We start from the raw sequence: 18492 nt of genomic DNA, 5'->3' as shown, positions 1-18492 counted from the left end.
AGCAGTTAGACACAATCTTCATACGTCATTACTATGACTTACAGAAGCATCTCACTATCAGGCACTACATTAGATATTTTCATCTCTAGTCCATTACTATTACACTTCCATTGTTCTTAAATGCCTTAAGAATAGAATGTACTCACTAGACACTTAAAGCTTCTATACAGTCACTGGGAAATAAAGTTCACAGTTTTATGAAATTACATTCAGGCCAATATAACTTGGCAAATTCTCTCCTTTAAGGATTAAATAGTTTCCTAACTGATCTACTATATGGTACAGTTATCTACACTGTGCAAAGATTTTTAAAATTAAAAGAAATATTCTTGCTTTTTGCCACTGACTCCTTAAAATACAATGTTATTGGAACAATATACTCATATTGTAAATGAGATGCTTTCTATTAACAAGGGAGATAAACATTCTGGGGCAATATATTTAAGTTTCAATTATATAGAATTTATTCAATGCATACACTCTTCCTTTTATTCACATTACTCATTCCTCTTTTCAGTCATTGTTTTTAAGGTATCATTCCAGTGTGTTTTGCTCTCTGGAGCCTTCTCGGATCTAGGCAACATCAACCCTAAGTATATGAGTGCTTACCCTGCACTCTGAATGAGCTTCCACCATTCATAAACATATAGTGTTTGGGGCACCTACTTTATGTGTTTAACACATTTCCCAATCAACTGGATTGCAACCAAATATTTTTGCCTTATCTCATTGTGAGTTTATCCAGAGTAACAACCTTTAACCAATTTTTATATACTTTGCACTTTGCTCAGAACTTAGATAAAGAGTTATAAGAGGATGCTATACTTATTTGTAAAATGTTAAGGATTCTCTTTTAATTGGATATTTGAGTAGAGACTTAACGCACAGAGAAAAGCAATCCATGTCAATATTTATGGAAGCACTATGGAACAAGAAACAAAAAGTGATGCAGAAGTGGTTTTTGTAGTAGTCCAGGAAAAAAGCAAAATAATTCCAATGATCACAGAAGAGTAAGCAGGAGAAAAAATGTAAGAGAGTCAATCGGGCCATATGAGTTTGGATCACATAAACTCTACAGGTCATGCTAATGCTTATAAGTTCTGAATTACAAGGCTCTTAAAATATACAGAGAAACTCTTAAAATATACAGAGAAAAGAAATAATACAATGTGAATTATACTTAATTATAACTTCAAAATTGTAGTGTTTTGTGAAAATATACTGCAGAGGACTAGGGTGGAAGCAGGGAAACTAGAGGCACAAACTATAGATTCATACTAAATGAAAATGATTAGCCACAGGAGAAATGAAATTTCTTGGACTTAATTAATGAACATGGTGACCTAGACCCTTTATTCCCTGCAACAAGACTACAAAAGATGTCAGCACCTGTTACCTGTCAAATATGACAAAGCTGTTTGTCAACTAAACAGAACCTCAGGGGAAAATGGTGGCGAGGCGACCGACTTCTTACAAAGACCTTTACATAACGTGCACTAACTCTTACAGCTTTATGTGGGTCCCCAGGTCTGTCAGATGCAAGAAAGTCAGACTACAGAGATAGGAATGAATTACTCTTCCAAGAACAGGAGAGTAAGACCTACTCTCCCACCAATGATGACTAAAAAAGCTGGAAAAATATAACTGAAATAAAGAATTCAAACATTTATTTGAAGAGGGGCTAGGGATGTAGTAAAATGGTGGCATGTTTGACTAGAATGTATGTGGTCTTGGATTTGATCTTTAGCACCTTAAGAAAATTACTTGAAGATATTGGAAAGTTAATAATGAAGTATGTTTTACAGACCAGGATCTGGGAGAAATGACAGGAAGGTCAACCTAGATTTTGGAGGCACTCCTCTCCTCCTTCACACAAGTACCTATTTAAGTAGCCAATTAAAACAAAACAAAACACACACGCACGCGCGTGCGCACACACACACACACACAAAGCCAAACAAAAAACTAAAAATAAAAGAAAAACAACCAGTAAGCTAGACTGGGTGGTGCATCCCTGTAGGCTGAGCACACAGGAGGCTGAGGTTGGAAGATCATCTGAGCCAGTCTAAAAACATAGCAAGACCACATTTCTTAAAAAAACTTTAAAAGGTGAAGATGAGCCATCTTACTAACAAAACACAATGAAATACCACTAGCCACCCAAAAAGGTTAAAACTGAAAAGACTGTCAATACCGAGTTCTGGAAATGACATGGAAAAAAAATCACAACTTTTACAAACTGTTGGTGGTACAGTGAATTATATAACAGTTTAAATTATACAGATATTTATACAATTCATAGTTATATAAAAATTTACACTGTACTATTTATATTATACTGTTTCTATTTTGAAGTTACACACGTTTACATATGTAAATTGTATAAATACCCACAGTTCTTTATCCCTTGCTACGATATGGTCTTTGAAGCGTGACTTTGCAGCACCTTCCAACAGCAATTAGAATGTAATTGTGATTCCCTGCCCCTTTGGCCTTTCAAACTCACTTCAGCCAAGAGGCTATGATAACAATAATTATACATTATTTCTATGCCTGGGCCTCAAGAAGTTTTCTGCCTTTGTGTGTTCCCTCTGAATCAACTGAAAAGCCCAAGCTAACCTATTAAATTATTACAAACATGAGACATGGCCAGCCAATCTCCTCACTGAATAAAGTCATCCTATACCACCCTCCCAGCTCCTGAAACATGAGCAACTTCAGCTGAGACCAACCAACTCCAGACAAGCAAACTATCTTGCCTACATACAGACTCATACACAATAATAAATGGCTATAGCTTTTTTTTTTTTTTTTTTTTTGGTTTTTCTCCGGTACCGGGAACCGAACTCACGACCTTGCGCTTGCCAGGCAGGCGCTTTTGCCACTGAGCTAAATCCCCAGCCCCTAAATGGCTATAGCTTTAAACCACTAAATTTGAGCGGTATATTACGTAGCAATATCTAACTGACGGTACCCAAAATGAGGTCCTGAGTTAATTTAAAAAATAAAATATGTGACTTTGGAACAAAACTGTGGCATGAGCCTTCAAAACTAGTGAGCAAACTATCAGTAAAAGCTAGATGGTAAGAAGATTGTCAATTGAGACTGAAGAAATAGAAACCTGGCATATACAGTAACAAAATAACTGGCAAAACCATGCTGCCTGTATAACTCAGAGAGTGGAACTTTCATACTACGTAACAAATGTTCAGATTTGCCTGAGCTCTCTAGGCAAATGTTGAAAGTCAGCTAGTTGTAATTATCTGCACATTTCACAATATAGCAAGAAAGAAATGGGGTCAAAACATAAAAACAAAAACCAAACACCTGACCACTAACAAGCAGACTATAAAAGGAATAAAGCAGGACCAGGACTGTGTGGATTGGAAAACACAAGTGCCTCTCAGCTCCATTCTCTCACTCAGAGGGCAAAACATTCTCCAAATACTGGAGAATATAGATCTGTAACTTGGATCAAATCAAGGAACAGTTGTAAATTCCTTTGTTCAGACTTCTAAAGACTTATGAACAGGGCTGCCAGACTCTGTCCACTAAAGTAAAGGCCATCTTCAATCTTTTTTGCATTTTCCTAATAATTAATGCTGCTGAACATCTTTCCTGTGCCTGTTGACCCTCGTATACCACTTCTGGAGAAATATATATTCAAATCCATTCCCCATTTTTTAATTAGGTTGTCTTTCTGTTGTCCTGCTGAGTATTAATGGTTCTGTATATATTCTAGATACAAATTTCTTATAAGATATATATGACTTGCAGTATTTTCTCCCATTCTGTAAGTTGTATTTTCATGTTCTTGATAAATGTCCTTTGATGCACAGAAGTTGTGGTGACATCTAAATGAATACTCTTTTCTTGCTCATTTGGCGCTATATAAAGAATCCATTGCCAAATCCACTTAAGATACCTTTGGGCTACAAAATTCTATAAGTTTTTGTTGTAGTCAGGGTTTGCAAGGGAACAGATTTAATACAGGACATACAGTTTACAGGATTATTTTATAACATTCACCCAAAAAGTCAAATGCAGAGGCATGCAAAAGATCTGTATACACACTAGAGACGCAAAAGAATCCAGCTGAGGGCCTGGATTCCACAACAATATCCTGCACGAGTCCAGCTGAATACCTAGAGCCCACAGCAATGCCCTCCACAAGTCCAGCTGGAGGCTTAGAGCCCACAACAATGTCCAATGCAAGTATGTATCAAGGATCTGCACTGGGTGATCTGACCCAAAAGCCAGTGGTGAAAGTTACAATGTCTGTGCCAGTGGGGTGAAGGATCTGTGCCAGTAGGCTGAGGGATCTGCACTGGAGCCAGGAAATGATGCTCAAGTGAAAGACCAGAGCTCCCGTGAAGAAAACCACAGCCATCATCAGTGACAGCGAGGACTCAAGCTCCTCTAACAGCTGAGATCATGTCAGGAAAACTAGAGTGACAAACTTCTCCAGCAACAGCATCCCATCTTCCCCTCCTGTTCTCCTTTTATGCTGTTGGCAACAATCCTTAGGCGGGACTTGCACACAGTACCATGATGATTCAGTTCAGCTAGGTCTTACAAGTCAACCATTAGTTAATCCACTATAGCTTTAAAATCCATAAATAAAGTTGCACCTAGACAAATCTATTTGTTTTACTGCTGAGAATTCTGAGGGTATTATGTTGGGATGTTTGCTATATTACCCTCAGCAAGGACAGATAACATTTAACCAGGGGTAAAAATTATCCTTTGAGATGGACATGTTAGAGCTCCTTGAGAAAAAACAAAATGCATCTGGAAGAATACTGTGTGTGTATCTGTTCTTTTATGAAAAAGGAACATTGGGCAATAGAGGGAAGAAGAGAGGGAGTAAAATGTATCAAATTGGGAACTTCATGATAAATAAATACACACATGGTTTTACATAACATTACAAATTACATGTCTGAACATGTTAACACCTGGAAAAGACATTTTATCCTGCAATAAAAATCCAGTACTTTGGTAGTTATTAGAATTGTAACAGGATTTACATGGTCAGTATTTCTAAACTCTACTTCCATCACTATAGTTAACATGCTAGTACCGTGGTACCTCAGTTCATAAACTTAATTCTTTCCATGATCCTGGTCACAAACCGAATTGGACAACTGAATCAAATTTCCCAGTAAGGGAAACATTGATCCTAATCATTGGATTTGATTTGGTTCTCCTCCAATTGAGTTTGTGATCAGTATTAAGCATTAAGCTCATGAACCAAGTACCATTGTATCTATTAGATGGTTTAAATATGGTTTTGAAAAGCAAAAGTATTTCTGAAGAATAAACTGTATTTAGCCCAAAAAGAAAGAAGGTGGAACATACAAATAACAGAATACAATGCAGATATTTAAAATGATGTTACTCAATAGAAGTTCATTTATTACCAGTGAAAGATGTTTACAAAGTAATCCTCTGAAGAAGAAAATTAGTTTAAAATAGATTTGGAAAGCTATATAGCAATTAAATATATCATTCAACATGACTGCCTCTAAGCAGGATTATGGGTAAGTTTTATTTTCTTACATTTTCTAGGCTTTCTACAATATAATTACTTACAAAAGAATTTTTACAAAGACAAAACCAAGATTACTTTAAATAAAATTTATAAACAAGAACTTCCTACATATTCATTTGCTATTACACTTCATTTTTACCCAGTACATGTACTTTGTCAACTACATATTTTGGTTAACTGCCTGCAATAATCACAACAAACAGAGTGTCACTGATGTTGTTACAGCACAGTTATATGGATACAAGTAAAATTTATATAAATTCTAGATAATGCCAACAAATTGTTAAAAACTTAAAATATGGTATTTTAATACAAGTGTATAGTTTGTTACTTCATTGGTTATACTTAGGAATCAAAACTTATGAAAATAAGTTATCATGCTTCATAACAATTACATAACATTAGGCCAATCGTGATGGTCCATGGCTGTAATCCCAGCACTCAAGTGGCTGAGGCAGGAGGATTGCCATGTGTTTGAGGCCAGACTGGGCTACACAGTGAGTTCAAGGTCAGCCTGGACTACACAGTGAGATCTTGTCTCAAAAAAAAAAAAAAAAAGTTACTTTATATTAGTTTTGTGTCTCCTTTTTGCTGATAGCAAATAGTGGGATAATTGATAAGAAAAAAGGATAACACTGTTTCACAGCCCTATTTCAATTCTTTTGTTCATCTATCACCATAAATATGACATGTTTCCATTTAAGCATGGGTATCACATTCTACTAAATGATAACATGACTGAAACTGACTGTTTTGCAGTAACTAAACAGCTGCCTCAGACTTTCAAACACATCATCCAGATACAGACCTGGTGATGCTGAGTTAGTGTAAATGCAAAAGAGAAAACGCCAAGCCAGACTTACAACCAGAAGCCCTTTTGGGAAGGCCATATTTCCCAATAAGAAGTTTAGTATGCAAGATTTGTGGGTCTGATTAAATTCTTAAAGGACTTTAGTTTTGAAACATGATATTTTTAAAAGACTGCAGACTTTATATAATAAAGAAAGTTGAGAAACTTTAAGGAGATTTTATCTATGAACTCAAAGTTATTTGTCCTCTCCATGCAAGTTTAGTTTCTCTGAACAGTTCTCATGTGAAGAAAAAAATGTAAAAATAATTCCATAATTTGCATAATCCATTAACAATAAATTTACACATTTATATGCCACCTAACACTATAAACATGCTTTAAATCTCAGACTATGCCAGGAGGAAAAAAAAGTGTTTCTTACCTTTTTTTTGTAAATCAAAATCATTAGGATGAGATTTAATATTCAACAATTTACCTATAAGAGAATTTAATATGGCCATCTTCATTTTATTTTGAATATAAAATGTATAACAGTACTCCAATATAAGAATATCTGATTCAGAAAAGAAATTCAGAAAAATCACTATTGATGTCAAAAATGGAGATATAAAATTTTAACTGATTTCTGGATATAGTATCAGGGGCTTAAGGGGGTTCATTATGAAATTATCATATATTATCATATAAAAATTATTATTATATCATATAAAATATTACATCATATAAAAATTATATATATTATCAACAACAGATCAAAGAACAGCTGTTGGCTACACGTTGGGATCTCCTTCATTCATTCATCACCATAGTTGTTTAGTAAGCACCTACCAAGTTATATGCAGTTACACAAAGATGTTTATCACAATATATTACTACAGCAAAATCATAAAAATGAAGCCAGTACTTGACAAGAGAATTAGTATGCTTGTCATAGCCAAAACATAATGTAGTCATTTAAAATACATATGATGAGTTTTAAATAAGCTGGAAAAAGATTTGCTACACCATTAAATTAAAAAAGTAGAGTATAAAACCAAACAAGACATGATCAGACACTGAAAAAAGATTCACATAGAATATATACTGACATAAAAGATATCAAATAGACTGGCTTCATCTTGAAGGAAAATCAGTGAGTTTCTCCTACATGTCTATAATTTCTAAGTTTTCTGTAATAACCATATAGAATTCAGGTAATAGAAAAGTGAATCACAAACCACTGACCTATCTAAAAATTTTCTGAACCCTAAGTAACTACCACCAATGCTGCAAATAACAATAAGGGCCTTCCTAAAAAGCAGAATAGAACTAGTGCTTGTTTGTAATCCTAAGAACAGAAGTGAGCGGGGAGGACATGGGAAACTGTCCAGAGTCAAAAGTGACTTTTCTTTAGTGACTTACAATTGAAGGTAAAAGTTAGGCCAATTTTATTTTGTTGATATAATTTTATTCAAAATTTTTCTAATTTCTCTAACTAAAAGTAGGTAGAGGGCCTACCTACTGATATATAAACTCATTTTCCTAGAATCTTAGGATTTATCAAGTTGAAAAACACTCCAATAATATATCTGCATTACTTTTAATATGAAAATAATGTCATATATTGCACTGTTTGAATAAAATATTTGAAATTTTAAAAAAGTGTCTTGACATGGAACTAATGGAGACAAACTTGACTTTATAATGCTTATCAAAATCAATGAGTAAAAAACTCAAGATTTTACATAATTCCTCTTCAGGTCATAGGATATCATATTTTAGGAAAAAAAGAATAAACTGTGTATATATGAATGATAAGTGAGAATGCCTTCCCATTGCCATATCTAATATTAAAAATAAGACTTCAATTCTTTTTTCTAGGCCAAATGAGAATTTGATTCCTTAAAATAACAAGGAAACAGGAAATAACAATTCAACAGCTGCAGGATGATGCAAAAGCAATATAATTGGTAGATGTCAAGGAAAAAGCAAGAATCAACACAAATGAACACAAAAAGACTGTTTGCAGAAGTAATAGCAGAAAATTTCTCAAGCATAGGAACAGAATCTGACATACACCTAAGTGAGGCATGTAGAATTCCAAACAGCCATGACCACAATAACTCTATACCCAGACATATACTAATCAAGATATCAGAAATTCAATACAAAAACAGAATATTAAAAGCTGTTAGAGAAGCCCCTTTTTTTCATATAAAGGAAAGCCCATTAGAATCATGGCCAACTTCTAAACACAAACACTCAAGTCAAGAAGAGCTTGCAGTTAAAGTATTTCAAATCCTGAAAGAAAACAACTTCCAACCCATATTGATATACCCTGCAAAATATATTTTTCAAATTTAATGGAGAAATAAAATACTTCCATGACAAAGAACAAGTGAAGAAATTCATGACTACCAACTCTACAAAGAGTACTGAAAAATATTCTAAATAAAGGTAAAAGTGACCACAATTCCAAGAACAACATCAGAAAGAAACCACTGGGCAGGGCAAGCAATTATATGGGGGGAGGGGCAGGAAAATAACATCACAAAGATAAGCCAATACATATCAGTTGTAACTCTCAATGTAAATAGCCTCAGAAATAGATTAGCAGAATGGATCAAGAAATAAGATCTAAGAATATGCTATATACAAGAAACTCAAATAGAAATAGATTAGCAGAATGGATCAAGAAATAAGATCTAAGAATATGCTATATACAAGAAACACATTTAACTCAAAAAGAAATTCACAGACTGAAAGTCAAAGGATAAAAAACAACACTCCATGCAACAGGTACCCATAAAAAAGCAGGAGTAGCTATACTCTTCACAGACAGTGTGAACTTCAAAACAAAAATGATCAAAAGAGATAAAAAAGGTCACTATATACTTCTTAGGGGAAAAATTGAAGAGGAAGAGATAACAATCATAAATATATATGCACCAAATATAGGAGCACCCAAACATATAAGACAAATATTAATAGACATAAAAAAAATCAAATAAGCAATCACCTAATTGTAATGGGGCACCTTAGTATTCCACTGTTACAAACAAATAGAACAACTGGACAAAACAAAAATCAGGAAAAAAGTAACAGAACTGAACCAAACCTGTGAACAAATAAACTCAGTAGACATTTACAAAGTATTCCACCCACCAACATCAGAATACACATTCTTCTCAGCTGCACATGGGACATTCTCTAAAACAGACCATATATTAGCCCATAGAACATGCTTAAGTAAATACAAAAGAATTTAATTTATCTCATGCTTATTATCTGAGTGTCTTGCTGTGGTACAGTTTTTTTTTTTTTTTTTTTTTTTTTTTTTTGTTTTTCTCCAGTACCAGGAACCGAACTCACGACCTTGCGCTTGCCAGGCAGGCGCTTTTTGCCGCTGAGCTAAATCCCCAGCCCTTGTGGTAGAGTTTTGTTTGCATTTTCATTGTAGTTCACATAGGAATTTAATTCTGGCATTATGTTTTAGATCTTCTAAGCAAGTAAACAGTTGGTGTTGAAATTGTTCACCTTTACTCTACATACTCATTACATATTAAAAATTTAATATTTTATTGTATTGACAATTCATTTTCCTGTTAAGTATACTTTTTTAATATAATAAAACTCATAAAATTAAAAATTGATCAATAGAAATACTCCTAAAAAACAAATGTGGGTTTCACACAGCCCCATAATGTGCCTTTTCTAAAAATTCATCGTGTTAACAGCAGCCTTAAACAAAACTAATGACCATATAAATTTAATAGACATATAGAGAACTTTACTCAACAGTAGAAAAATACCAATTCAAAGAATACAAGGAACATTCCCTAAGACAAATCTTTACAGATTCACAAAGACCAGTATCATACAAAGTATCTTTTCTAACCACAATGGAATGAAACTTGAATTCAACATTAAAAAAACAGAAACAAATTGGGAATGAGCAAAAATGAAAACATAATTTACCAGAAGTACAAAATTATAGCAAAAGCAGTAAGAGGAAAGTTTATACCAATAAATAACTTCATTAAAGAAGACATCTTAAATAAACAGCCTAACTTTATACCAAAAACACTAGAAAAAGAAAAAACTAAAAAGAACTAAAACTAAATAAATGCAAGGTTAGCTGAAGGAAGAAACTGATAAAGATTAAAGTAGAAATAAATTCATTAGAGAATAAAAGCTCAACAAGTAGTGATCAAGAACTAATAACTTAAAAGCCATACCAAATGGCTTCACCATTAAAGACTAATGTTCAGAGAAGTAATATTATCCTTTATTCCTCCAAAAAAAGGCAAAATACTTCCAAACTCATTATATTAGGCCAGCATCATCCTCATAACAAAGGTAGACAAAGATACTACAAGAAAACTACCAGCCATAATTTTCATTATTAATGAAAAAAACCCTCAGTAAAACATAAGCAAACTGAATTATAAAAATAAGTCAAGAAGAATACACACTATTAAGAGGAATTTAAACATATGATACAAAGGGTTTTTTAAACATGCCCAAAAATGAGATACACTACAAATGAAAGATAAAGATCATATGATCATCTCAAAAGATGCAAAAACAAACATGACAAAGTTCAATGTGTTTTAATTTTAAAAAGTCTTAATAAAAAATAAAAACATTTTAAAAGTCTTACTAAAATAGTTATAGAAGGAAATTCCCTCACTATAATGAGGTCATTGAAGAAAAGCTCACAAATAATGTCAAAATCAATACAGAAAAACTGAATGCATTTCCTCTAAGATCTGGTACAAGGCAAACATGCTTGCTTTTGCTGTTTCTATTCAACATAGTACCAGAAATACTAACAAGAACAATCAGACAAGAAAAAAAATATACCCAAATAGTAACAGGTGGTAAAATCATCCCTGTTTGCAGATGACACATTCCTGAGCATTAAAAAACCCTAAAAACTCCACACAAAAAAATCTATTACAATGATCTATGTGAAAACAGAAATCAAGAAACTATCCCATTTATGGTAAAATGAAAAAGAATAAAATAATAAATTTAATGAAGAAACTGAAAAGATCTGTACACTATAAAACACCGATGAAAGAAATTAAGACATACTTAAATGGCAAGATATCACATGTTCATAAATTGTGATAAATAACATTAAAATATTCATACTACTCATGCTAGATAGCATGAGTTAGAGTGCTATCAAAAGGACAAGAGGTAACAAGTGTTGTGAAGAAAACGAGCCCTTGTACATTAATGGTGGGAATGGAAATTGGGACAGCCATTATAAAAACAGTATCATAGTTTTCTCAAAAAATTAAAAATAAAATTAGAGACAAGCCACAAATCTCTTGTTAGGGGTATACTTAAGGAAAATAAAATCAGTATTTTGAAGAGATACTTGTGCCCCCATATTCACTGCAGCATTAAGAGTATAGCCAATAAGATTGCATTGTATACTCAAAATATGCTAAGAAAACAAATTTTAAAAGCTTTTAGCAGACATATAAAAAGGTAATAATAGAGGGTTTTGAGTAGGTTAATTTTGCTTCACTATAGTAGTCATTTCACTTTGTATATCAAAATGATTATACACCTAAAATATATACAATTTTGAAAAGCTATCTAGCAGTGTTAAAATAAATGAATGACATTTTTATATTTGAATTATCAGTTAAATTATCTTGTTCATATGATTAATTAAAGGGGAGAAAGTGTCCTTTAAAGTAATTTAAACTAATAAAGATACTATGTGGAATACCTAAAAAAAATACTTTTAGAAACTTCAGACCTGCTCATGAGAATAACTCAGAAAAATGTAAAGGTCCTTCCAAGTCAGTCAATACTAACATCACCTTTAAGTAGATCAAAATATTTTAAGTTTGTGTAATAGGATGTCTCAACTTGATTAGCATAGTATTTTCTAACTGACATATATGTCCTAAATAAATATGAAGATGTATTTTCAGTAACATAACCTATTTCTTTGCTCATAATAAATCAACATTGATGCAATTTTGTTAGTAAGTATAGTGTCTGTAAAATCAACTGATATCATATTTGACTTTACCTACTACATAAAAATAAGAGTACCAAAGTGTTAAATTGTTTCAATTTAACCAAATAAAAGAAAATGAAACTTTGAATTCATGTAACTATAATCTTATGAAGAAAAAACCCCTAAACCCTGCATTTTAGAAAAGTGCTCAATACCTTGAGACATATACACAGATCACAGGATCAACTACTAAATTATCACATAAGCAAAATGATACAGCATCTTACCAATGATTTTAATACATGAGTATGAAATGAAATTGTCTGGTTTCAAATATTAGGGGTACTGTTTACTAGTTTATTACTTAAGAAAATTAACATCACTACTTCCATTTTTCTAACAATAAGATAAAATTAGTATTCATCCATGGAAGAGATGTTTTAAATATCAAGAGATATCATGCCTTTGTACAGCATAAACCATTTTAAATGGCTTCTTTCCCTTTTTACTCATTACAAGTAGAACAAGAATGAAGATCTCTACTCCAGAAACTAACATTAAAAAACTTTAGTTCACTTAAAATCATGATTATCCATAAAGTACCCTGTAAGTATAATCCAGTAACATTATGAGGAATGAAAGTTGGTTTTTTTTTCAAAGTGATTTTATCCTAGTTGTTGCAAAAGAAAAGAATGATATCCACAAGATTCTTTCTTTTAAAAATACACAAAATGTTTTTTATCCCTATTTTAACAAAATATGATTTGTTTGAATAATAAGTTGATAGGAAAAATTCAGTAAGGCTAAGAGCAAAATGTAACTATTTTAGTGTCTGCGGGATATACAAAGTTAAATCATTGATGTCCTTCCAAATTACCAACATTTATTACATATGACATTGCTGCTCTCCAAAAATTAAAAAAAAAAATCAATGGACTATAATTAACCTGGAAATAGTTAAACTATAAACTAACAGAGCCATTCAATAATCTTGGGGATTACTTTTTATTCCTTCTCTAATAAAAAATTAATATAAATGACAGAATGTGTTTAAAAAGTCAACAGTATGTAGTATAAGGCTTTTTAATAAATTTTATTTTGGCAAATTATCATAAATTAACAAAAGCTGAATCATGATGATTTCATTTATTTGTTCTGTATGTATCTGATTAATAGGCATTAATTTTGTTGATGGAAACAAGAGAACTTTATTGTTATATAGAGAACAAAAATATAAACATTTAGCATTTCCCACAACTACTGACTTCACAATTATTTTAAATGTTATTTCAAATAACATTGTGAATACTAGAAAAGATTGGATAAGCAAAGTGCTCTACTGCCCCCTAATGAAATAAACCAGAAACAAAACAAAAACACTCAGAAAACTCATTTTGACATATGTATGGAACAGGAAAATAACTTTCCTTTGCACAAGGCAGTACACAAACACGAAGATGATGAGCCGAAAACAAGTAGAATATATATCAGGGGCTGGGGATTTAGCTCAGCGGCACAGCGCCTGCCTGGCAAGCTCAAGTTCGTGAGTTCGGTTCCCGGTACCAGAAATTTAAAAAAAAAAAAAAAAAATAGACTATATATCAAAATACTGCAGGAAAACTACAATCTCCCAGTTCTTGCGATAAAATTAGTAGCAAAACAGGAAAGCCTTGAGAAAGAAATGTTCTAAGAGAAAGGAGATCACAGTCAAACAATGTTATCTAGTTTGATAAAAATTTAAACTTCATGCAGACTACATTTTTCATGTGTATGTTGGCAATGAAAAAGAAGAAAATGAACTAGAAACTATACTTGAGTAAATTACTGTAAGTTTTTAGTTCAACAGCTCCAACTTAATACCACCAAAATAATCTCACAATTTATAATGTCTAATCCTCTTAGAAGCTTTTAATGTATGTATACATGCAAGATAACTACTCTACAAAATGTGTATTTAAAAGAATTTTACCTTAAGTAAAAATCATTTTCCTTTTTCTAAGCATAAAAACTTGGTACTTTGCAGTACTTAGCATTATAAACTAATCTTTCTTTTCATAAAAGCTCTCCCTTTAACAAACTTAATTTTTAAAACATGTACCTTTTACTTAACATTCCAACCCATTAATAATTCCTGATTCTTTACTTTAAAACGCAGCAACTTCTGGAAGAAAACTACTTTGTAGTCCTTATTTTTTTTTTTTTTGGTTTTTCTCCGGTAGCGGGAACCAAACTCATGACCTTGCGCTTGCCAGGCAGGCGCTTTTGCCGCTGAGCTAAATCCCCAGCCCCCTGTAGTCCTTATTAATAGTCAGATAAAACAAGAGTGAAAAGAGTAGAGCACCAGATCATAAAAACAGGAAAATGTAAACAAACAAACAAAAAGTAACAATTCCAGGCAGCACTTTGCTGAGGAAAACAGGCAAAGTAATTATCTGTTCCCTTTATAGACAGGGCACAGAGTATCACTTGGAGATAGCTTAACAGTGGCTTTTTACATTTTACTTTGTGATAATTGTTCAGGAAATACAGGATATAGGAACCAAATCCACACAATGCCATCATAGGGAGGCAATACAAAGAAGTAACAAGTCTGCACACAAGATTAAAGAACCTATCCTTTACATTTGGGGCTGTGGCTCCTCTTCCTGTGTCTGTTAAAACAGCGGTCTAGCCCTGCAAGTCATAAGGTCAATTGAATATGCATATATAATAATATTCATCTAAAATTTCACAATAGCAATAGATTAAAAACATAAATGCACTCAAGCACTTATCTCAAATGAATTAAATTTCATATCTGTATTAACTTTCTGAATGACAGGAATATAAAACATAACTGTTTTACTAGAATTATTCATTCCCACTACCTAAAACTATAACAAACACAGACAAATTTTGAAGCTGCAATAAAAGAGAGGACTTGAACATTACAAAAGTCAAGTATTAAAGTTGTGATGCTTAAAACATATTCAATATATGGTCAAAATAGTATCCTTCCAACCTATAACTAAACTGCCTCTGATTCCTCAGACTTAAATTACAGTATTCATAGATAAAAAGATACAGTTTTTTTATATAATGGAGTGCTACTCTACACAAAGGATAAATTTGAGACATTTATTGCTAAATGGGTGGACCCTGAGACCATATTCTTCAGTGAAATAAACTGGACATTACATGTGTAAATACTGCATTGTTTAATGGGTGAGAAACTGAAAGTGTAAGTAAGAACCAAACTGTACAAGGGATACGGTGAAATGAGAAGAAACTGTTCAAAAGGAAAGGGGAACTATGAGGGGAGGGGAAAGGAAGAAAGGGAAAAGAAAAAATGACAAAGGAGAGCTGGGCATGGTGGCACATGCTTGTAATCCCAGCACTTCAGAGGCTGAGGCAGAAGGATCATTGTGAGGCAGACCAGCCTAGGCTACAAAGTGAGCTCAAGGCCAGCCTGAACTGCATAGCGAGACCCTGTTTCAAAAAGACCAAAAAAAAAAAAAGAAAAGAAAAAAAAAAGTTAAATGACAAAAGAAGGATAAAATAGAAACAAAGCCTTGTAAATAAGAAGGGGAAGAGAGGATGAAGGAAAGGGAGGGGAATGGGAGGCAGGGAAAAAGACAAATCAAGGTATATGATGTATAGGTACAAATTCCCTATGGTGAATGTGATCATTGTATATACCAAAACTGTACCAATAAACTTAATTAAGTAAACAAATATAGTATTCATAAGAAATAAACCAGACAAGACATATGTATGTATGTATGTATGTATGTATGTATGTATTTTCACTCAGGAAATAGTCCCAGGCTATCAGTGAATTCCATACCATTCTCCTAAACCAAGGGGATATTTTCTCTGGTTCCTGGGAAAAAAAGGACTTTTCAAACTATTTTTCCCTCCTTAATTCCTAATAAGCATAACTTTAAAAACATAATCAACAAAAAAGAGTATTTAGAAAGGGAAAAGGAAAAGGTAATAATTTCATTAGGATATAAATTCAGTGAAAACTCTGGCCTAAAACAAAGGGTCCGTTTATTTATTTTAGTCCTCAAAAGTATTACTGATGATGACAGCAGCAGCCAGCACTCAATGAACATTTACCATAGTAGCAAGCATTGGACTAAGCACTTTACATACACTAAGTATTTAATCTTCACAAAAATCCTGTGAGATTGATACTATTACCTCCATTTTACAAATGAGAAACTGAGACCTGGAAAGACTAACTGCCACGCCCAAGATTACATCACTGCTAATTTGTACAGCATATACAATATATCAATCAGTGTGACTCTTGACCACTAAGTTAATATTATATTTCAGTGAAAATGTGTGAAATGAAATATTTTTGAAACACTATAATAAAATGAAAACCTAAACTGCATAAGATTTTATAATCACATGATTTAGGATAGCCATAGACAGTTCATTAAAAAGACAAACACACATGATGCAATAAGTACTGTCAATGTGCTAATAACAATGAGGTACTATTTCCATCCATGAATGCCCATTATAAATGCCATTATTCCCTGATCTTTTCTTAGATCTTCTTATTTCTTTCTTAGACCTTCAATAGCACCTCATTCTCAACTCTATTTTATTTGTCCTAAAATGAGATAAAAATTCCTCCCTGTAGGAGGAAAAATCACTCTCCCCTTCCTATCTTAAAAAAAATCAATTAAAGTATAAAATATGATAAGTAGTCCTCATTATATCTGAAATGTATATTAGTATATTTGCCATAGTAAGAAAAACTATTCCATAGCATGTCTTGGATCTTTGGTAACCATGCTCAGATTGTGAAATTAGTGTCAAAGGAGAAATTTCATGTAGTAAAAACTAATCTAAAATTCTGTCTTACAAAAGCTGAAATTTAAACATATGTGCACACACACACTTCACACACAGAAACACAATTCTAGTCATTATCATATTCCAGACATTGGCTAGACAACAAACAATAGTTCTACCATGTGTATGCAGCTTAAAACATAAAACAGCAATGGGTAGTCACAAAGACCTAAAACATTAAAATCATAATTTTATATGGTTATCACCAAATTTTTCCTTTGCAGAATTTAAGACATTATGAAATGTCCTTATAAAAATGGTGCCTTCAAGATAAGCTATTTCTTCAGATAAATAACAGTGGCATTTAAGTGTGACATCAAAATTTACCATAAAGATCTCTCAATTAATCTTTACTCAATTCTAATTAATTTATATTTAAACTTTAAATCCATAGAGAAAATACTCCACTATCAATAAAGTATAAGACCAAAGGCTGAGGCAGGAGAATCACTGTGAGTTAAAGGCCTGTCTGAACTACAGAGTGAGACCCTGTCTCAAAAAAAAAAGTAAGAGCTACCAAAATACATCATTTATCCTGACATTATTTCTTACCTTTGAATCTTCACTGTTCACTCCTAGTTGTAACACAGCTTGAGGCAATTTTAGTTTTGCTTGAGCAGAGTGAGCCATTTGAAGGTTAAGCTGCCATCCAACTGTCTCTAGCTATAAAAGACAAGTGAAGATTGGAATCAGATGGTACACAAGATGAGAAGAGTCAACTTTAAACAAATTTCTACTCAGCAACAACAAACACAGATAGCCTAGACTTCAGGCAAAGTCAGTTTCAGGATTCCTTTAACTTGTACACTCTGCAAATTTTCCCTTTGGACTCATTAGACTGGCCTTTTGCCATGCTTGTCAAATTCAAAAGTGAAAGTGATCTTTAAACACTCTGTCTAAAAAAAACAAAAAAAACCCCTAAGCAATGAAGTACACAAAAAGAGCCAGTGGTTTTAAAATAGGAGGGATTGAGACAGGGTCTCACTAAGTAGTCCAGTAGTCCAGGCTGGCCTTAAACTTGCTTGTGTAGCCCAGGCTGGCCTCAAATTCACAGCGATTCTCCTGCCTTAGCCTCCTCCTGCCTCAGCCTCCTGAGTGCTGGGATTACAGGTGTGCGCCACCAGGCCCAGCTAAAAATAGAATTTTAAACAACTAGTATTTTTTAAGTGGTTACAAATTTCAACTAGTGAATAGCATATACTACATTAGCAAAAAGTACTTTATTTAGTTCCCATAATCTTTAAAAAAAATTTGCATCTTTGCATTAGATAGAAACATTTCTCGGGGGCTGGGGATTTAGCTCAG

General features: G+C 32.9%; 1 protein-coding gene across 4 annotated transcripts in view; it reads right to left on the bottom strand.

The window, feature by feature from the left end:
- Nucleotides 1-18492, bottom strand: part of Commd10 (COMM domain containing 10) — a 157091-nt gene that overhangs the window by 118067 nt on the left and 20532 nt on the right. For 2 of the 4 annotated variants that reach the window (XM_005376533.2, XM_005376534.2), the window contains exon 5: nucleotides 17740-17850. In XM_005376533.2, the coding sequence (XP_005376590.1) occupies nucleotides 17740-17850 (111 nt within the window). Of the gene's footprint in view, nucleotides 1-6813; nucleotides 6841-14622; nucleotides 15007-17739; nucleotides 17851-18492 lie in introns of those variants that run through there. The other 2 variants (XM_005376535.2, XM_005376536.2) reach the window with 2 other exon arrangements.

The sequence above is a fragment of the Chinchilla lanigera genome, unplaced genomic scaffold (assembly GCF_000276665.1).
Source record: "Chinchilla lanigera isolate Chin_1 unplaced genomic scaffold, ChiLan1.0 scaffold00007, whole genome shotgun sequence".
NCBI lineage: Eukaryota > Metazoa > Chordata > Mammalia > Rodentia > Chinchillidae > Chinchilla > Chinchilla lanigera.
Note: the sequence above shows the minus strand (reverse complement) of the source record. Positions and strands in the feature narration are given on the sequence as shown.